This window comes from Chiloscyllium plagiosum, unplaced genomic scaffold, assembly GCF_037043375.1.
Source record: "Chiloscyllium plagiosum isolate Xiang-an unplaced genomic scaffold, Cpla_swu_hap1 HiC_scaffold_53X, whole genome shotgun sequence".
NCBI classification, from domain to species: domain Eukaryota; kingdom Metazoa; phylum Chordata; class Chondrichthyes; order Orectolobiformes; family Hemiscylliidae; genus Chiloscyllium; species Chiloscyllium plagiosum.
Genome location: NW_028270191.1, coordinates 16,654,037 through 16,676,707, shown reverse-complemented (window position 1 = coordinate 16,676,707; position 22,671 = coordinate 16,654,037). Strand labels below are relative to the sequence as shown.

General features: G+C 38.3%; 2 protein-coding genes across 5 annotated transcripts in view; both read right to left on the bottom strand.

Moving 5' to 3' along the window:
* LOC148134655 (uncharacterized) overlaps nt 1-22,671 on the bottom strand; it is a 268,788-nt gene that overhangs the window by 217,406 nt on the left and 28,711 nt on the right. The gene's annotated exons all lie outside the window — the stretch shown is intronic.
* zc3h10 (zinc finger CCCH-type containing 10) lies at nt 2,222-22,663 on the bottom strand. Of its 4 annotated transcripts, XM_087985619.1 has the most exons (4): nt 22,529-22,663; nt 13,785-13,954; nt 9,565-9,711; nt 2,222-9,472 (listed from the first exon to the last, which is right to left on the bottom strand). In XM_087985619.1, exons 3-4 carry the CDS (start codon nt 9,628-9,630, stop codon nt 8,462-8,464), a joined length of 1,077 nt encoding a protein of 358 aa, XP_087841745.1. In that variant the 5' UTR covers nt 9,631-9,711; nt 13,785-13,954; nt 22,529-22,663; the 3' UTR covers nt 2,222-8,461. The 4 variants fall into 4 exon arrangements, with proteins under 4 accessions (XP_087841745.1, XP_043537864.1, XP_043537869.1 ...); XM_043681929.2 differs by having other exon boundaries at nt 2,222-9,711; XM_043681934.2 differs by lacking the exon at nt 13,785-13,954 and having other exon boundaries at nt 22,529-22,657.

Here is a 22,671-nt window from a genome sequence, read left to right as displayed (position 1 = left end):
AGTTAACATTAATTCTGATTAAATTTCTTGAAGTCATAACATCAAACCGAGGTATACTTAAAATGGCAAGTGAAATAAAACTTTTCATTCTTAAAAGTCAAGTACTCAAGGTGTAATTAAGGATTCAGGATACCTCTTTACCTCAAATTTTGCATAGAATTGACAATGCTATACCCATTTAAGCATGTCATTCATTTGAATTTCTTTAAATTGCTTAGTGCTTAAACTTTCTTTTTCAGCTTTTGTAGATTGCTTTAGAAGGGAATGTATTTTGTTCAAAGACACCATCTCTGGAAGTATTTCAAAAGCACAGCTATTGAAGATCTGCAGTTTTGACTCTTCAAAACAACATATCCATTCAATAAAAAAAAATCAAAATCCTATTGGGATTGACTACAATTTAAGCTGTTCAAATATCCCATTACAATGAATTAGTTTCTTGTCTTCTTTAGTAAGATGTCAAAAGGAGCAAGAAGTCTATAAGAAACATTAAACAGACTACGCAGAATTGCTGCAATTATCATGAGCGATGTACGAAAGGTGGTTAATGAGATGCTGTTATAGAACTTCCTCATCCAACCCAGCACTTGGAAAAGAACTTGGCAGCTAATTTGATTGTGTTGCCCGTAGTTAATGTGGAACATTATTAAATTCAAGCCCAAGTTATATTTACAGGATGGGATTTTTGAGTCTTATTTATCTAATTATTGTCTGCTTTAAGAAAAATACTAGCTCACAGACACATGCTCTAAACCATTATTGCCAAAAAGTGACCAAATTTGATTTCTTTCTACAAGTTACAGAAACACAATACCAACTCTTTGTAAGCACCACACAATTATGTACGTACTAGGCTTTGCAGTTTATATTAGTTTGTGCACTGTTTTTAGTTGTTACTATAGGAAGTTAAATGTAAAATTTAAAACCTCCTTCATGTTTGCCAGTGTTTGTAACTTGTAGACATAAGCAAAAAAAAGGAAAAAAATAAATCCTACACAACATGAATTGTATTTTATCTTTTGTGCCAAGTGGGTCAGTAAAGTGACTTGTACTTGACCCACTTCAGGTGCCAACCTACAATTAGAAAGTCCAAAATCTACAAGGGTTATAGCCAAAAAACAAAAATGAAAATAAACTCTATTTGCATAAAGTTCTCAAAATCAATTTATTTTTATTCCTTGTTAGGTGCTACATTTCCCTCCTCTTCCCCACTCTACGCAAAATCCCAGTGTTAAGAGGCAGCAAATGAGCAACCTGCTGTGATCTGTGCACCTTATTTTGTAACCAGGTGCTGGAAGCTGGAGTATCCTCTCCTCAGATTTCTCTCTTCTTCAGGAAAGAAGAGTCAAGATTCAGTCTCTGGCTGCTACAATTCAGTTGAATCCACATGTGGCACCAACACGTTGCCAAACATCTTTTAGCAGCTCCAGTTTACAATGTTGTAATTTTATTGCTGGCTTCTTAATTTGTATCTATTCACATCTATTCTCTAGTTTTGCCAGATTTGTTTCCCACATTGCTAGTATAAATCCTAGTAAGCCCAAATCCAAAGCACGGAGATGTTTAAAAGGCTGCATAAATGAATATAACTGGGGCTAGAAATGAAAGCGTGATGCTGGTACAGCAGAGTCTGTGTTTTGAGACTGGGAATTGAGATACATTGTTGACATAGAATGGAGAGGTCATTCCGCTGCATCTAGCCTATTCTCTACCAGAGTGCAAATGATCAAGGTACAGTACTATGAAGTGCAAGACACTTCTTTACCATAGTTCTTTCATGTAGGAATGCAGCTGCCTCCCCTAACTTAAAACTGAAAGTAACACATTAGACGAAGGTGGCATTGCTTGCACTATTTTTTCTTAAAATGCCTGTCCTTAATAGAAAAATTTATTTCCTTCAAGCAAGTGAATGACAGAAAAGGTCACCCAATAGCTCACTTAGCTATTTTACACAAAACAACCCTTGAATTTGCATATCACCTTTAACATAATAAAGCCTTCAAGCATCCTTCATAGAAGAATTAAACAAAATTTAAGCCAAATCTGCATTCTCAACCTGAAGTCAGACTTACCTGTGTTAAGACACAAACACAGTCAACTGGTCCTTCAAATGACATTACTTAAGGACTCATAAATGCAACTTTAAAAAAACAAGAAAAAAATCTTTCACCAACTATTTTAAAATGTGCACTTAAAAATGAATGAGGACTGGACAGGAAGCTTCCTCTTAAATTAATTTTTTTTTTTATTGTTCTACATTTTACAGGATCCCATACAAATAAATGCAGAGACTTTTATCTCATTTCAAATGAAGTATACACTTGGGACTGTAAGCTCTACTGTTCTGGAGACCTGTATCTGTTGAAACATTCTAAGCATAATCACAACTTTTTAAAAAAATGTCAAACACAGCATAGCAAACATTATGTACAAAATATATAATTAATCCTTTCAACTTACACAGGATCAGTTTGCAGTACTGGTTGCCTGTTTTATTAATATTCTTCAAACTATTGAGCCAAGTGAAAGGACATCAAAATAGTCTGTGCTTAGGTACTTATCCTTCACAGATCAACTGAATTGGTCGTGGTAACAAAAATAATATGATAAATGAGCATTTCAAGTACTGGAAATTATACAAATGCAGTTCTGATTAAGGAAGAGTATTAAATCTGATGACTTGCCTTCTGTATCGGCTTAGCACCTTCCACATTTGGCTTAACTGAAAGCAAGAATTTGAAATAAAGAAAACAGAGGCTGGAAATACTCAGCAGGTTAGGCAGCATCTGTGGAGAAAAGGAGGTATGCTTAATAGCTCAGGTCTTTGACCCTGCATCAAAACTGAGTCACTTACAGAACAACAGCCATGTTGTTTAGGGGTGGTACAGTGCCAGGGACCAGAGTCTGATTCCACCCTTGGATGACTGTCTGTATGGAGTTTGCACATTCTCCCCATGTCTGTGTGGGTTTCTACCAGGTGTTCTGGTTTCCTTCCACAGTCCAAACATGCACAGGTTAAGTGGACTGGCCATGCTAAATTTTCCCTTAGTGTCCAGGGATATGTAGGTTAAGTGGAGTAGCTTGATTTAAAAAAAGAGTAGGGTTACAGGGATAGACTGGGGGTCTGGGTGGGATGCATTTCGAAAGGTGGGTGCAGATTCAAATGGCCTCTTTCCGCACTGTAGGGATTTTACGAACAGCCTACGAGCAAGAACAGAGCCGGGAAAGGGGCAAGGCGGTTAAAAAACACACACAGGAAAAACAATTATCTGTAAACTGATTACATGGAGGCCAGGAATTGATTGACAGACAGAAATAATAATAGTATACAAAGGGGACAATGATGAGAAAAGTTAGAGATACAAAAGATGTCGGAGATTCAGAATGCTCGAATACTAGGATACAGCAGAATAGCAGAGGGCATGGGAAACATGGAAAATTTGGAAAGGTGGAAAAGCTTGCTGTGGTTCAAGCATGTGGTGCAAAGGACAGATAGATCCCAGGAGTGTAAACCATCCTAACTGGTTCATGAATATCTAAGCACAGGTAAAAACGTAATTGGTCATCATGACATTATTTTCTCACTTTGCACAGAAGGCAAAACATATGAATTTACAAAAGGCATTTATCACAACCTTTTTATGTGATAAGATAAAAGCTTTCAGTATAGGGAGCAATATATTAACATGGATAGGGATTAATTAGTTAACAGCAAAGAGAGAATCTAGATACACAAGTTGTCTTCAAGGTGGCAAACTGTAACTAGCAGAATGCCACAGAAATCAGGCCTGGGGCTTCAACTATTTATAACCCGTAGCAATGACTTGGATGAAGAGACAGACTGTATTGTGGCCAAATTTGGTGATATGAAAATAGGTAGGAAAGCCATTTGTGAGGAGGATAATCGGTGAAAGGATATAGAGAGGCTAATTGAGTGGGCACAAATTTGGCAAATGAAGTATAATGGGGGGAAAAAGTGAGGTTGCCCACTTTGGCAGGAAGTATACTGTTTAAATGGAGGTAGACTGCAGAATGCTGTGATAGAGGGATCTGGTATCCTTGTACATGAATCACAAAAAAAAAGTTAAAATGCAGGTACAGCAACTAATTAGGAAGGAAATTAGAACAATGGCCTTTATTGTACGGGAGATGCAGCTTGAAACTAGGGAAGCTTTGCTACACTGTAGAAGGTGAGACCAGACTTAGAGGATCATGTGCAACTTTACTCACTTTGCTGAAACTAAAATGGACCAAGTGGCACCTCATCTGCCACCTTCAACATTCACTCCCGCCACTATCGACAGTGGCAACTGTGTGTACCACCTACAAATGCATAGCAGTAACTCACCAAGGCTCCTCTAATAGCACCTTCTAAACAACCTATATTTTAGAAGGACAAGGACAGCAGAGGTATAGGAACAACACTAGCCGCAAGACTGCCTTCAAGCCACACACCATCTTGACTTGGAAGTATCTCTCTGTTCCTACACTGAGTTGAAATCCAAGAACTCTTTTCAAACAGCACGACAGGTGCCCTTACACTCCAAAGACTGCAGCGCTTTAAGAAGGAAGCTCAATACCACTTGTGTTGGACAATAAATGCTTATCTAGCCGATGAAGCCCATTGATTCCTGTAATGAGGGCTTTATCTTATGAGGAAATGTTGAGGAGGCTGGGCCTATATTTATTGTATGTTTAAGAACGAGAAGTGATCGCATTTTGTGTGTGTGTGTGTGTGTGTGTGTGTGTGTGTGTGTGTGTGTAGAAATGAGTCATTCAACCCAACGAGGCCATGCTAGTGTTTATGATCTGTCCAAATCTCTGCCCATTTAAATGTATCGTAACCCTCTATTTCCTTCACCTTCAAATGATTCTGTACAATTCTCTTCAACTATTCTCTAGGGTGTTCAATATTCTCACCTTTTTAATGGAAAGAATAAATGTTCAAAGAGGATTTAAAAAGATGCTACCAGAACTGCATGGGTAAGCATGGGTCTTTTGTGTTTTTCCTCATCTTAAACAAAGGATGAAGAATCACCTAATAGAGGTATTTTAAAATTTTGAAAAGACTCTGACATAGACTGAACACAACACAATATTTTCTTTTATTAGGAAAAGCATAACTAGAATCCATCAATACAAGGTGGTTCCCAAGAATACCAATAAATTGATGCTGAAAAGGATGTTTCTGGTTATTAGCAGAAATCAAAAACAAGGGGACACCGCTCAAAAATAAGGAACTCCCATTCAACATGGAGACGAGAAAGAATTTGTTTTCTCAGAGCGAATAGTGGAGATTGGTCATTGAATTTATTCAAGGCAGAGTTAAACATATTTGATTATCAGAGGAAGTCAAGGTTTGTAAGTGGAGGAATTAGATCAGTCAATATTTTAGAGAATTACACAGAAGGTTCAAGGGGTCAAACAGTCTACTCCTCCTCCTATTTCTAATTCTTCTATTCTTATCCAAATTGTTGTTACAGGAACATATACTTTACAGAAAGTCATTTATAAATAGAATATTGTAAAACTTTCTTTAACGACATCAAAATTACATTCAAAGCGGAGATACTCTTTGAATCAACAAGTCAAATCTGAAAATACGATGCAATATAAACAAACTACTATAAACTTCAATTTGACCCCGAATCAGCCACTACAGTTTCTAGTTTTATGCAAGTTTGTTACATTCAGACTCATTACATACAATAGGAATACATTGAATGTGTATGTTTTTTCCAAATAAAAGTAAACATACTGTTGTGGTCACTTTAACAGCTTTTCAAAATTTTAAAAGACCTCTATTAGGTGACTCTTCATCCTTCTTTTAAGATTGAATAGTGCTTATTTTTACTCATTTATGTCAGACCTATAACTAAAAAGCACAGACTAGTTTGAACATTCCTTAAGACTGTGCACTGTCTAGTATTTGCATTATTTTAACTGCTGACCATGAGACAGTGATATTAGTCTGTGATACGTGACAGTAATGTTCCCAGAGCTCTTTGTGAAGAGAGAGTTTGCATAATTTTGATTTTAATCTAATAAAACTGCGACTCCCTTTGGTTAGGAAGGGCTCCCAAATATTCATGGTTTAGCAAGTATAAATTATATACACATTATAATAGGGTAAATTTCAGTCACAGGGATTCCTGGGAGTACACAACTATAGCATGAAGACAGTGGAAATACAGGGTATAGGCTATCCAATAATCTGAAAATTCTCTTTCCCACCTGCAAAATATAAAATTGCAGCACAGCTAAAGAGCTACATTAAGTACAGAGTAGAATTTTCAGTTCTGTGGAATCCACTGAAAGCACGACAAATGAAAGCACATCTGCTCAATTAAACTTGTTTCAATTGTACAAGCTTAGATCATCGGTTCTGAATTCCAGATTCGACAAGAACCTGACAAACATTAAAGCAGGTTTCAAACAACTACTATATACAATTTATAGACAAGGTTAACAGAAAAACAACAATTAAGGCCAAATGTCCTCAGTAACAGTTGATTAAATAGCATAAGTATGACCACCCTTAAAGTTTCATATCACAGCCACCACCCCTTTCAACAAAATAAGCACCTGAATCAATTAAACAAAACAGCCACAGTTACATCAGGCAGCTTTAACAGACTATCAAAAGCCAATTTCACCATTAACATTGTTAGTTGTGTTGCAAGATCATTTTGGCAAGCTTGAAGAAAATGCAAACAAATCAATCAGCTTTCGGAAAGATTTGCACCAAGTTTTTATAAATGAATCAGAACTTTGGGATTTTTTGTGCCCGATACATTATACTTCAGTTTTCTGTAGTTTTCCACTGATCCTGGTTATGGACTTCCAGAAGTTAAATTAATATATTAAAAAAAAAGCATGGTGTTCAGAATACCTTTAAGGATTTTTCGGATTTGAAGACATTAGCCAGCAAAAGGCAAGCTCTATTTCTAATGGAGTTCACTACAGGTTGCTTTTTTGAAAAAGGGAAAAAATAGTGAACATTCATGTTCACACACTCAAATCCATTATAGCTTGACTCGGCATACTTCAAAGACTGTGTGCAAACACTTCCATTCTGGCCCCAAATAAGTCAGCAGTTAAGCTGCCTTAGGTGTAAAGTATTTTTTAATATTCCGTATATTTTAACTGAACAAGTTATACATTTCTTGAATTTGTATACAAATTACAATATTTGGTGCGAAAATATATCTATATTTTAACAAGAATTTGCAAAAGGTTTTGCAGTTCCTGCATCGCTGACCCAAATTAGGTGCAGAGCAATCATCACTGGCATTTGCTCTTTTAACTATTTTTATCCAATTTCACTCCACATTTGCTTTATTGCCTTTAAGAGTCAAGTGAACAGAAGTTTCCTTTCTTTTATATTTGTGAATTCACACAACGCGAGGGTAAATGGCATTAGGGAGTTAAGCAAGGATAGTTTAAATACGGAGGAATACTCACTCTATTGTGACACTATTTAACGCTCAAAAGAGCACAACTACAGAGTCTGTGTAATCCCCATCCCATTTCTTCCAGTCAACTGGCCAGTGTAAGACTGCCAATGTGTGAACAGTTTTATGCTGTTATAGACTGGCTTCCAGCAGAAACAGAATTCAGATTCTTTTAACCTCCGATCATGCATCATCCTTGCAGATGGCAAAGAAAAAAATTTTGAATCCCATCAGTGTGGCAGGATTTGAATAGCCTATGTTACATACTGGACGGTCTAATGTGCAAAGATTGACAAAGTTGAAAGTACACTTTCGGGTCATTAAGAAACAGAATCATCGCAATGGCTTCCAAGTTAATTAAACACTTTGGTACAGAGCAATGTAATGAGTATTTCCAAAATTGTGAGGGTTAAATTGTACTTTCTGGATGGTTTATAACTATTTACATCCCAGTCATATCAAAACATTCCAAAAAAATTCAGAGAATTAGTTTTTGGAGTGCAGTGATCACTATCTGGGAAAATGCAGCAATCATTCAGCGCCAGCAATATCCACAATCAAAAGCTTCAAAATATTTTTATTTTGCTTTGTTAATTTACAATTTCATATGCTATGAAATTTTATTTTGCGTCAAGAATGCAAATAGCCAAGCTTGGGATACAGAATCAGTTTGAATATTTTGCGCAGCACCACAGCCCAGAGACTTGTTTATCCCAAAACCTTTTAGAAGGAAACGTCCCAGAGAGCTTGTGCAACTGTTTTAAAGTTATATTAAATGATGGATTTACAAAGATTGGCAAGCTGTGCACTAAAACAGGAGTTTGGGGGGGGGGGGTTAAACGAGTATCCAAAAATAACAATAGACTGAAGAGGAAGAATTTACTCACAAAGAGAACTAAATGCTGGGTCAGAATTATATTTGACTCTGGAGTGCATTTTTATGTAATGCACATCATGGGAAGCAACAAAGAAATACAGAACATTTTCTAAAGCCTGCACATAACCGCTCAGTGAGGAATTGCTGTTATCCTCATACTCTGTGATGCAATTGGATAAGTAACCATTGGAGTGGTGGCATGGCTAATAGTGATTCCTGGCATTGCTTGTGCAATTGACACTGCCACTGGTGCAACAGAAACAGCCACTGGGGCCATAGAGACTGGAGGCGCCATCCCCTGGGCAATGGTCTGGGCAAGCGCTGCAGGAAGTGAAGCAATCTCAGGATTAAGATGCTGTGCTGTTGGTGCAGCGTTAGCAGGTGGTGCAGCAGTAGCTCCAGCAGTTGCCACCAGGTCTTGCTGGGTGACAGGTCGCGGTTGAAGCGCTTGGCTGCTCAAAGTGGTGTGAGTCTGTGCTATTCCATGGTTGTAATTGGTGATTGCACCCACAGTTGGTGCTGCCAGTGTTTGCTCTGTTGCTGTGGGAGTGGAGGTCAGCGTGACCACCTTGGTTTGGTTGCGGAAATGTGCATTTTGCTCCAAAAGTACCTCATTAGTTGCCATTAAATTTGAGATCTGTTTTTTGAGTTCCTCAATACGCTTTCGAAGCATCAGATTCTCCTCCTCCAGAAACCGATAGTCAACTGGACGCGAATTTGGGATATTAAAATCATAACTCTCAAATCGCAAGCCATCAACTCTTCGTCTCTTGAGAACATGGTCATAATCTACATAGCGATCAGTGTCATAGAGGTCATCAAATGGGTCATATCGACGCACTACAGGAGAAATCACTTGGTCTCGTGACAATCTCTCCAAAGTTCTGTTTTCATATTCATATTCATCACGTTTTAAGTGCCGGAATTTACACTTAGATCCTCGTTGACAGTCACCTTTCAAGTAGTCACGACAAATTGGGACCTCACCTTTTTTAAAAGAGAGGTCAGATGGCGAAAGGCCAAGACCCATGGCCACTGTCAGGCGCAGGCGTGGGGGAAGCTCTCCTGACTTTTTATAATGTTCCTCATCCTCCTTTGTCCCATGAATAAACTTGCAGTTGATGCGAGTGCACTCCTTGTTCTGATAGTCATGACAAAAGACAAATTCATTTTTCTTTACGCCCAAGTCAGACACTTCATTAATATCAGGGTGATAGAACTTGCAGCGCTTACCACGTTTGCAGACATTGCGCAGGAAGTCTCGGCAAATATCATCTGAGCTGTGGCCAGCCTCGTCATTACCACTGTTAAATAAATTATCTTTATCCGGCATCTTCACAGACTATTTCTGTGCTTCTCAGCCACTGTACACAAAAACATCTGAAAAAGAAAATCAAGGTATGTCTTTACAGAGAAGGAGGAATTAGTCCACAAGCTAAGTGTTACCTGAACCACTGTAATTGGTACTCAGCAAGCTAAGCAATGATTGTAATGGAATTGAAAAAGGTTTCTAAATGTGCCCAGAGTCAGCAACAAACATTACTAGGTTAGTTGTACCACATGCTTCCTCACAATGTGGCTTCACTACAACTTCGGAAGTCTACCTCCTACTGTACCAGAGTCACACTTTCATCACTGATCCCTTGGCGGAGTTGGGGAATGATAAGTATGGATTGTAATAAATTATAGGTTATTTTGTGCTTGGCTTATGTTCATTGCAAACTTGCCCGAGGTTTGCCAAACCTACATCATTTTAGATATCACCAAAGAACAAAAAGAAATTTACTTCATTAGTCTGAGATACATTTCATATAGATGCAGTTATGTAAAGTAAATAAAAATTGCTTCTTTCAAAACAACTCCAAGATTTAGACTTTATCATGAATTAACTTAACCACATTCAATGTACATGCATACTTTCAGAAGTATCAGAGAGTAATTCATAATATATAGCTTTCACACACTTCAAAGTATCACTAATGGAAGTGAGGAAGACGTATTTCTTTTCTCAGTGTAGAAACAATTCTGGGTATTGGGATGGGAGAAAACTGAAAAAAATAAATAAGAGTACCTGACTCATTGACCAAAGTACAAACTACACCTGCTTGCCTGGAAAGAATTGTTGACTATGGCTTTTAGCAATCCAGAAAACAAAAAAAAGCGAGAGTTTTCACTTCGAATTTCAACTCTGTGACCTCTACTGGAAAATATACATGAGAGCTTTGGGACCACAATGCTTGGTATCACCTTTGATCCCAGCATTTGTAAGGGTCATTCATTATTACCCTGACTAGCACGTAAAGAATGCCCACAATTTGGTAAAGAAGATAATGCATAAGTACCCCAGCAAGAGAGTCAGCACTTGAGACAGATAGTGGTGGGGGTTGGTGGTGGAATCCAATACTTGCAATCATACTAAACAAATGTGAACCCAAAGAAACAAAAAAAATTGAAAGTATCACAGAACTAGAAACATAATGAGATGACATACAAGAAAGTGAAAAGGTGAAAATGGACAGTGATTGGAAAGACAAGAGTAGAAATTACTTTTGCCAGGAATGTTTGTTTGAAAACAAAATGCAGTTGATGAAATTCAGAACTTTGATACCATTTTTTTTAGGGTATCTGTTTGCCAGAACCTTGTGTGCCTTTGATAGTCAATAATGAATGGACTGAAAGCTCCAAATGATGGCCACTGAAATGAATAATGTACACAGCTGAAAATTATAAGATTATTAAAGTAGTGCAGGTGTGAAAAATCATTTTCAGTGTTGTTCTTTCATCATCCCCTACCCAGAAAGTGACACTGATGACAAAGCTCATTCCCCGTTTTGATAACACAAAGCTAAAAGTAATTCCTTACCAGTGTATCTGGGCCAGTATCACAGAGCTCTAACTTATTTCATTTATCACAAACCGATCAATATTAACAAAAGGTGGCATCAGTAAAACTCCATTTAGCCATAGACATTGGGATCATGACAACTGATGCAGAAGATATTTGTAGAGGGAACAGTATTACTTTGAGGGGAAAAAGTATGTAAATTGAAAATATTCTGAATATACATAAATTATTCAATGAGAAACAGCTATTTCAACAAGTTGAAGTACATTTATTTATGTAAAAAACCTTGATACTGCAGGCATTCACTGAAAATATTATCAGTTTCACGAACATCATGAATAAAAAGGAAAACACAAATTCTTGGGTTTTATAATTAGAAGTATCAAACACCAAAATAAGGAGATGTGTTAAACTTGCATAAGACATTAGTCAGACTGCAGTTGGAGTACTTTGTGGTAGTTTATGGTGCCCAGTTATAGGAAGGCTACATCAGCAAAGATGAAATAGCGTTGGATGTAGGTTTGCTTGCTGAGCTGTAAGATTCATTTCCAGACGTTTCATTACCTTACTAGATAACATCTTCTGTGGACCTCAGGCGAAGCAATGCTGAAAATTCCTGCTTTCTAATTATAATGTTTGGGTTTCTTTGGGTTGGTAATGTCATTTCCTGTGGTGAAGCCACTTCCACTTCCTTTTCTCAGGGGGTGGTAGATGAGGTCTAACTCGATGTGTTCGTTGATAGAGTTCCAGTTGGAATGTCATGCTTCTAGGAATTCTCAAGACCACCAATAATGCCCTTTCTGGCATAAAATTCACTAAAGAGGAGGAAAACAACAACAAACTGCCATTCCTAGATGTCACAGTACAGCGAACAGCCAATGGGGAACTTCAAACCAACTTCTACAGAAAAACAACACATACAGACCAAATATTGAACTACAGAAGCAATCATCCCAACATACACAAACGAAGCTGCATCAGAACATTATTTCAATGAGCCAACACACACTGCAGGACAGAGGGACTACACAGAGCAGAGGAAAATCACCTATACCGTGTATTCAAAAAGAATGGGTACCCAATGAACACAGTCCACCAATTTCTCAGCAACAAACCCAAACAAGCAGACAAAACACATCCAGAAACCCAAGCCACTCTCCCCTACATCAAAGACATCTCGGAAATGACTGCCAGACTATGCAGACCCCTTGGCATCATGGTAGCCCACAAACCCACCAACACACTAAAACAGCAGCTAATGAACTTGAAAGACCCTATAAGACAATGAGCAAAACTAACGTAATTTACAAAGTACCATACAAGGACTGTAACAAACACTACATTGGACAAACAGGTAGAAAACTAGCCACGAGGATACATGAACACCAACTAGCCACAAAAAGACATGACCCTCTCTCACTAGTATCCTCACATATGGATGAGGAAGGACACCACTTCGACTGGGACAATACATCCATCCTAGGACAAGTCAAACAAAGACATGCACGAGAATTCCTAGAAGCATGGCATTCCAACCAGAACTCTATCAACGAACATATCGAGTTAGACCCCATCTACCACCCCCTGAGAAAAGGAACAGGAAGTGACTTCACCACAGGAAATAACATCACCAACCCAAAGAAACCCAAACATATAAATAGAAAGCAGGAATTTTCAGCATTGCTTCACCTGAGGCCCACTGAAGATGTTACCTAGTAGGATAACAAAACGTCTGGAAATGAACCTTTCAGCTCAGCGAGCAAACCTACATCCAAAACCTCAACCTGAGCTACAGATCTTCTCAAAACGCACTATGAAATAACATTACCAGGATGGGCTATTACAGTTAAAAGAGATTTAAATTTTAAATTTAAGACTTTTCTGCTAGATTGGAGAAAATTAAGGGGTTCCTGATTAGAAGCCTTCAAGATTATGGTGAAATGGTAATGAGTGCACATAAATTTAGCATGAAGATATAAATGAGAGTGGTTTGAAAAGTGTTTCCTCATAGAGGGTGATTTGGATGTGAAATGCTCTAAACTGTTGTTCCAAGAAAGGTCACAATTATTAAATAGATAATTACTTGAAAAAGAATATTAAAAAGGATAAGGGAAACAAGCAAGAGAGTGAGGTTAGGTGGCTTTTTGCAAGAAAAATTAAAATATATCAAATTGTCACATGCTATGATCTTAAATCTTTCAAAATTACTAAGGAAAAACTGAGAAAAATCAGAGATTGTTCAACTTTGAAAGGAGGTACATGATGGACAGCAAATGCTGGTCTTGCCAGCGATACCCATGCCCCATAAGTGAACAGAAATTACACGTGAAATTGAAAACAATAATTTGAGCACTGTTTCAAATTAAGTCACGACTGTCAGCAAAGGGGAATGAGGTACAAACTGATAAAAAATGCAAATACATGCATTGATGTCAAAAGGCACTTTAGCACAGTGATCATTAATTAAAATGATGCCTATGATAGGGCAGAGGATGCAAAAACCTTGAGTTAATCTGTGATATGTGCGATACTGTGACGAGACTGATATTTGGAGTTTCTATGAGAGGCTGAGAAAAAAAACTGAACTTCCTTCTGCACCTGTACTTACCTTTGTGCTTAGACAACATTTTGTCCTGTTTTATACATCACAATATACAATATAGCCTTCACACAGAATACAAATGAGTGTTCTTCCAGGACCTGAAGCAGTCGCTGTTCTCCCATCATGGATTACAATCAAAACAAATCAACCCAAGTCTGATCCTGGTACAGATCCGCCTTTATAATTATAACAGAAATAATAACAATTAATTGTAAAATTATTTTCAGATTTGACAGTGTTTACAGAGACTACATATACACGCCTGTAAAAAAAAAACTCAACAAACTAATCTGATGTAGCAAAAACGTTGAATGACAATGAAAAGTATTGTTTGGAAGACAAATTTCCAAAACGTGCAAACGTTAACATGACTGCTCTTCACTTCTTGTCTTTTTTGACAGCAACCAGAACAATAGAATGCAAGCAGAACAATAGAATGCAAGCAGAACAAGAGAACCAATCCTCTTTCTTCGGAATAGAGTATAAGGCATACATACTATTCCTTGCAGCATGTGAGAACAAAAGTTTCTTTAAATGTATTACTTATGGAAGTTTAAGTGTCATGACCAATTTAAAGAATCTTAGCCTCCCTCTTCTCCTAAGGTTGGAAATTGCACTGTCCACTGTCAAAAAGAAGCATAACGTTGAAACTTAACTCACACCGATCTCGACTGGAATGCAAGAAACCATATTTAGAAAAGGAACAACTTAGCATGAGAAGATGGTGCTTATTACTTCAACCATGGCTGGCATGGGGATGAATTAGAAACTGTTAACTGTCAATCTTAGTTAGTTGTTTAAAATTAGACCAGGCAGATAGTCTCTGATTGGCAAAGGTGTTGTCATGACAAAAACAGCATGGATTGGCAGTCCCCATACCTAGGTGAAAGTGAGGACTGCAGATGCTGGAAATCAGTCAAGATTAGAGTGGTGCTGGAAAAGCACAGCAGGTCAGGCAGCATCCGAGAAGCAGGAAAATCGACGTTTCAGGCAAGATGAAGGGCTTGTGCCCGAAACATCGATTTTCCTGCTCCTCGGATGCTGCCTAACCTGCTATGCCTTTCCAGTCCCCATACCGGTTTCCTCAATGAAAAGGTGCAATGTAAGGACAAATTCTACAAAGAACAGGGCTAGGTGTGTGAATATGTGTAGCCTAAGCACACGCAAATGAATCACACTTCAAACCAGATTGATAATCTTGGTTTCTGGTGTAATTCTCATCGGAGTCAGGATTATTCGTAAAATGATGTCCAGCAGCAAGATCTCATCCAAATATCGGACATGGTATTCTGAAATTTACAAGCACGGGCTGGTTGAGCACAGTTAGCCTGCTGCCTGCTGTGGACAATCAATGGGATGTTTTACTTAATATGATCTGTCAGTTTTTAAGATGTAGAACCTATAGACATATATCACACAACTGAAACTCATTAACCGCATTACTTGTTTACAGAGGCAAAATGTCTCTGTGGCTTGATGGCAACATCCTATCAGTGTGGAATACCATTCTCATGTTTCCTGCAAAATAGCAATGAGAGATGGATATCAAGGTAGATTGGACAGGTTTCAGGGCCAAAAAAGTGGTGGCCATAGATCCTTCCATAAATTTGTGAGATATACAGTGGGTGCTGATTTAATAAGATAGCCAATAACACAGCTATTCACATATGATAATGGCTATCTCAGCATCAAGCTTGCATGAGCAGATGGTTAGAGGCCAATTCATGAGTTTGCCAATAACGTTGATCTTGTAGTGCATCGAATTGTTGGAATACCAGTGCATAAATTGACTAGAGCATGCAGCCTTGCAATATATGGTGAAGAAAACCCATTTGCAGATTTCCTAACAAATACAAAGCTTGTTTGATTGTGCCATTTCACCTGTAAATTTGTGCACAGGATGGGAATTTATGAAACTGTATAAACAAATTCTTTGATGCAACTGTGGATACAAATGTTGTAAATGTGTCAGAGGTAAAATCTGCTGCTGAAACGAGGCAAACAAGCTCTCTTTCCTCATGTAAATTGAGAAATATGCCAATGTGTTCTCTACTACTGTCTACCACAAGCCTACATTCAACAGTCAATATATGCATTGGAATTCCTATAATTTCCCCATTCTACAAAATCAACCTATTGGTAACCTCATTGATAGGGCACTAGCCAACTGCTTACCATGTAAGCTTTTTTTTATAGATATTTTTATTAGAAATTTAACATTTTTACAAGTTTACAAAAATAAACAAAACTCTCAGATATAAACATTGATATACAATTAGCTCAAATATACAATAGCCAAAATTTGACAAAAAAAAACAAAACAAAACAAAAAAAAAACAAACAAACAAACCTCAAGTATCTACTAATCTAACCTACAACTAACCAGGGTGTATATTTAAGTCTCTTACATGCTCGGGATGTGTTAGCATCAGATATGATAAAACCCGTATTCGTGCGGGATTCCTCCCCCGAGGGGCCGCGGACCAGCCAGGTTTGTAATCTCAATTAAATAAAAGCCCTTGTTAGGATAGCCGAAATATCTGTATTTATGTAATTCAAAAAGGGCTGCCATATTTTATAAAATAATTCGGTCTTTCGGTGCACCATATTTGAAAGGAAGTCAAGGGGAATACATTCCATAATTAGTCTGTGCCAATTTGAAAGTCCAGGGGGGCCCTCCGCCACCCAGTTCATCAAAATATTTTTCCTTGCACAGAAAGAAAGAATAGAAAATAGTCTCTTCCCGTACGTGTCCAGGGAGGGAAAGTTCGAAAAGCCCAAGAGGAGAGATACGGGGTCCACTTTTATTTCCGTTCCTAAAATTTCTGTCAGGGTACTTGCTACTTTAGTCCAATATCTACGGATCTTATGACAGGTCCATAAGCAATGTACAAGAGTGCCCACCTCTATTTTGCATTTAGGACACATTGGAGATGCTCCTGCCTTAAATTTTGCCAATCGAACCGCTGCTATATGGGCCCTATGAAGTATCTTCAGCTGGATAGCCTGGGTTCTGTTACAAATAGTAATTCTTCTAGCATTTTCCCAGATATCATTCCACGTTTCTGTGGAGATTTCTAGTCCCAGATCCTGATCCCATGTTTTAAGCAGATTATCCATATCTCCCGATACTTCATCATGTAGCAAATGATAAATATTACTGACGGAAGATACCCCCACTGGTCGTAGGACACTACATTCTCTATCGGATTTATAAAGACTATTTAATAACGTAGTCTTCTTCTGTATAAAATCTCGAATTTGGAAGTATCAAAAGAGATCTCCATTCGGTAATCCTAATTTCTGACGCAGCTGTCCGAAAGACATCAGGACCCCATCTTTAAATAAATCCCCGAGACATGAGATACCCCTGGATCTCCAGAGTTTAAAAGTGGCATCTGTTAACCCCGGTTGGAATCCCCATGCTCCCACGATCGGTGCATAGGGGGATGTTTTATGTGAATTACCCTCATTTTGCCGCATTATATTCCAAGCCTTGATTGTATTCAGTATTATAGGGTTTTTACAGTGATCTGTAATGATTTTCCTCTTGTCTGAGAATAAAAGGTTAATAAGTGGGTATTTTACTTGAGAAGCCTCGATGTCCAACCAGATTGATTGTGGATCAGACAAGACCCAATCAGCTATGTAACTTAATAGGGAACTTAATTGATATTTCCTAAAATCTGGGAAGTCCAATCCACCCCTTGCCTGTGGAAGCTGTAGCTTCTTCAGCTTAATGAGGGGCCACCTATGATTCCAGATAAAGGAACTCAGCCAGCCGTATAATTTACATAAAGCCGTCCTCGGCAGCATCACCGGAAGCATTCTCATAGGATATAGGAGACGGGGCAGGATATTCATTTTGATTAATGCTATTCTACCCAACCAGGAAATTGGCAGGTCTCCCCATCGCTGGAGGTCCTGCCTTATCCTTTCCAATAAATACACAAAATTAGCCTTATACAACTGACCAAATACTGGAGTAATAAAAATGCCTAAATATAAGAAACCCTCCAGGGACCAGCGAAAGGGAAAAAGGGAACCGTCCGCTAAGCGGGGTATCACAGCAAGGCCACCCATTGGCATAGCCTCCGATTTTGAAAAATTAATTTTATAGCCTGAGAATGCACTAAATGTATTAATAACTTGGATTAAGCGAGGTATGGACATCAAAGGGTTACTGAGGAATAGAAGAACATCATCTGCATAAAGGGTAATTTTATGTTTACCTGTACCAATCCTTGGGGCCACTATATTAGGATCAGCTCGTATAGCTTCTGCTAGTGGTTCAATTATTAGCGTGAATAACAATGGCGAGAGGGGACATCCCTGACGGCAGCCCCTACCCACACTGAAGCTATCCGAGCCTAATCCATTGGTAACCACAACTGCTTTGGGATCACTATACAATGTTGAGATCCATTTGGTAAACACCTGTCCAACACCAAACCTCTCCAATGTGTAAAACAAATATGACCATTCGACCCTATCAAATGCCTTTTCCGCGTCTAATGAAACCACTACTCCTGGTATCTTTCCCTGATGACAAGCTTGAATCATATTCAGAGCCCTTCTAACATTATTGGATGATCTACGGCCCTTAATAAACCCCGTCTGATCCTCCTTTATAATATGTGGCAGTATCCTTTCTAATCTCAGTGCTAACGTTTTAGAGAGGATTTTAAAATCTACATTTAGCAAGGATATTGGTCTGTATGATGTACACCATGTAAGCTTAACACCAAGATATGATGCATCTAAACTAATGCATAACCTGATAAAATCATCACTTGCTATATATCACACAAACTCATCGAAGATGCAATGGTTGCCACATTTGGCCCTGAAAGGTGTCCAGCCTACCTCAGAGTACCTTGGAAATGGAAGGTGAATCAAACATTTGAACAACAGGTGAGGACTAGCAGTCTCACTCTGCTACTTCATAATTAAGTGGTATTCTTCATCAAGCCATAGAGATTTTTTAACTACCACACAAAGCTATAGGAGATTCAGTACTGGTGTGATGCCAGATATGTAAGGCTGTACATTCAATCCAACGACTGGCAGACAGTTATTAAAACAACATGGAAAAAGACAGAAAGTGAAAAAAACAAATTTGTACTGATGTTTGATGCTTTCTGCTCAATCTATAGTTAAACAGCAAGCTGCGAGATTTGTAATCAATGAAAGCGTAGAAAGTAACTTTTTAAAATAAAACTGCATCATAAGCAAGGGATATTAATATATATATAACCACCCTGCAATTTGCATAACCTAACTAAATTTAGGACAGATGTACTTTACTATAAAAAGAGACAAAAATCCTAGAAGCAAATGTACCTTACAATACCGTAATTTTAAAAAAAGTTAATCATATTCATTCAGATAGCTCCTACCCAGAATACCATGAACAGCAGACCAGCCACACATTCAAAAGGTGGTAGGGTAACCAGTTTGCAGCCTTTGCCTAGCTGCTCATCTTCCACATTGCCACCAATAAAATATCATAAATTGGCAGTAACACTATGCTGAACAACTAAGTACCAAGAGGTTTCTTTTTTTTAAAATCAAGGATACAGCACCTTTAACTTTTATTTTGTATTTTATGCATCTGCTAAGTAATCTGATAGTTAATTATTGTAGGGAGGCATAATTGTAAGATGCCATATAAAGCAAATACATATCACACCAGAATAAACTGATGTGGAATTTGAGAAAAAGCAGAATTATTGGAAAGACTTAGGGCTTGTCCAATGTTCAAGAATTTTAAACCAACGTCATACAGATCAGCAAAAATTTGAATGTGGTCCTTGGTCTGTGCTGAGCTAGCTGTATCCTAATTACAGTAGTAAGGATAGTACTCAATGACCTCAGAAAGTGAATGCAATGAACTACAAATTGGTTCACGAACCATGTATGGTAATGTATTGTGCTATGGAGTAGTAGAATGCAGGCTCACTCCCGTAACTGATCAAAATGTTCAGTTTTCTGAACTCAGTCACATCATCAAACAAAAAGTCAGAATATTCCTCAGAGTGGGACGGAGCATAAAAAGTGGAAAGCAAACCACTGTCACATACCGCTTAGCAAACAGTTACATCAGAGCATCAGCGGAGACCCAGATGCTTAAATTTATTGCTAAAGTGCTTAAATTCAGAAATATTTGGATTGCGGACATCCAAGCAAACATTAATCCACTAGTTTAGGAGCAAGGAGCGGAAGACAGTGAAAAAAATATAAAACATTTCCATCCTCAGCAGTCATGGCAAAGTGATTCCTGCTATCAGGTACACAAGCTACCCAGAATATCATGAATAACAGACCAGCCACACATGATCCAGGTTTGCAAAAAGGCTGATATTATCACAGGCACCAGAGTGATGACAATGTGTAGCTGATTCAATTAATAGATTGAAATATACCTATATGGACACTAGATACAAAGAGGATCAGGTAGGCTGCAATGATCCTCATGATTAAATAACCTTCTGGAACTCACTGGTCAGGCTCACAAATGTGGACTATCTACTTGGGTGAGACACTGGCGATTTCGTGGCAGCTGAGGAGGTGCATCCAGGTGAACCACTATTTTCAGGAAAGAATTAGTATAAGACTGGGAAAGAAAATATAGTTTGCAAAAAACTTGTTACACTATTGTTATGAATTTTTCATTTATCAATTTCAGGATGTTAATTGGGGACTGAGCTTGCCTTTTAACTCTAATTCGTACTGGGGCAATTCCACTAGTGACATCAATTAGTACATGTCAGATAGCTCAGCTATACAAAAGGATTTGTAACCTCTATGCTTAAGCACATTTTCAAAATTGTATAATAGCATCTCAGAAACCAATATTCAGGATCAGTTTCCTTCTCACTACTTTTCTTGCTTTTCCAGGTCACCATCAAATTCTGGAAAGCTGATTTGCTTCATTTAACATTGTTGAAGTAACATCAGGGTCTTCCATCAAGACAATTTTCAGAGTTATACAGTATTTTGAGTACTATACTCTAAAATATAATACTTTAAAAATAACAAATTCATGAAGCACGGGGTCAACTTTTCTAGAATGATGATAGGGAACTTTATACTTTCAACTCTGCTTTATGAAACAGCTTGCTGGATATTAAATTGTGGATAAACCAAACACTATCAAGACTAATGGCACTCTGTTCAATTTCCATCTGAAATTCCACACCCTAAACTGCATTTTACTACACAGACTGAAGCCAACGCTGTAATCTAACTACCCTATTGAACTATAAAGAGTTACAAACTCCTTAGGGTGGCTCAGTGGTTAGCACTGCAGCCTCACAGCAACAGGGACCTAGGTTCAATTCTCGCCTCAGGCGACTGTCCTTGTGGAGTTTGCACATCCTCCCCATGTTTGTGTGGGTTTTCTCCCACAATCCAAACATGTGCAGGTCAGGCGAATTGGCCATGCTAAATTGCCCATTGTGTTAGGTGCATTAGTCAGAGGGAGATGGGTCTGGGTGGGTTGCTGTTTGAAGGGTTGGTGTGGACTTGTTGGGCCGAATGGCCAGTTTCCACATTGTATAGAATCTAATCAAACTTCATATTGCTTTCGCTGCAAAAAGCTGAACTCCCCTCGTGTTTATCACTTCCAGGCTTGACTTCAATACAATCTGCACATGCCTCACAATTCCATCGCATTCAAACCAGCATGAAACTCTAACTTGCCCCATTCACCTCAGGCTTCATATATTTCTGTTGGCTAATCATGGTACGTCAATTTCAAAAATTCTCATCTACAAATCTCTCCATAGCCTAACTGCCAGCTTAATTCTAAAATTTTCTCTATTTCTAGGTTTCCAATTTTACTTTACAATTCACTTTACAATTTTTAAACCTGAACTACATGTACATCACATCCGCTGCAACCTTTGCAATGGGTCTTCAGCTGACAAGTATTCTTGAATTCCTAAAGTGCCTCCACCTTGCTACATCGTTCTCTGCCCTCAAAATATTCTTCAAGTAGCCTTAACTCCGCTGAGGGCTCCATCTCCTCCCCATGAAATCCCTTGGGCCATTTTGGGCCTTCCTGAAGAAGGGCCTGTGCCCGAAACGTCGAATCTCCTGTTCCCTGGATGCTGCCTGACCTGCTGTGCTGTTCCAGCAATAAAGTTTCAACTTTGATCTCCAGCATCTGCAGACCTCACTTTCTCCCATTTTGTTATGCTCAAGGCAATTTAGAAGTATAAGCTTTTGTACTCAAAAAACGACAAAAAAAAACTGCAAACGCTGGAATCCAAAGTAGACAAGCAGGAGATGGAAGAACACAGCAAGCCAGACAGCATCAGGAGGTGGAGTACATACTACCTGGCTTGCTGTGTTCTTTCAACCTCTTACTTGTCCACTTTGTACGCGAAAGAAGCATTTCGGCAGAAAACAAGAGTCTATTCAAGTTTCATCAGAAGTAAATATTGATTCCTTAGTGCTGCAAATGGATGAATGATCTATGAAATTTCAAAAACAATGCTCGTAAAATTCTGATTTAACGATCATTTTACTGTACATTACACCGTATATCAGTCACAAGCTAGTCGAGAGATTCGAAGGCTGTTACGGGATTTCTAGGCCTTAACTTTGTGCTACATGAAACAACGGCGTACACACGAAAACTAAATTAAACCTTCATTCTGAATATTTAAATTGTCGGAATAATCAAGAGTAAAAATCAAAACGGATACAAAACAGACAAAAAAAAAAGGAATGTATTTACATACACGGTTCAGCTCTTTCACTCCTTCACTCCTCCAAACACAACGAGTATCAAAAAAAAGCTCCTCCCAGACAAGAGCGGCTTAACGCCAATGAGTTGCGATTCGTAACCTGAATTCCTTTCAGTCAGCTCGGTTACTATTTTACA

Bases quoted from the DNA above. Each gene is read 5' to 3' on its own strand.
- zc3h10 (XM_043681929.2), bottom strand. From the start codon at position 9,664: ATGCCGGATAAAGATAATTTATTTAACAGTGGTAATGACGAGGCTGGC.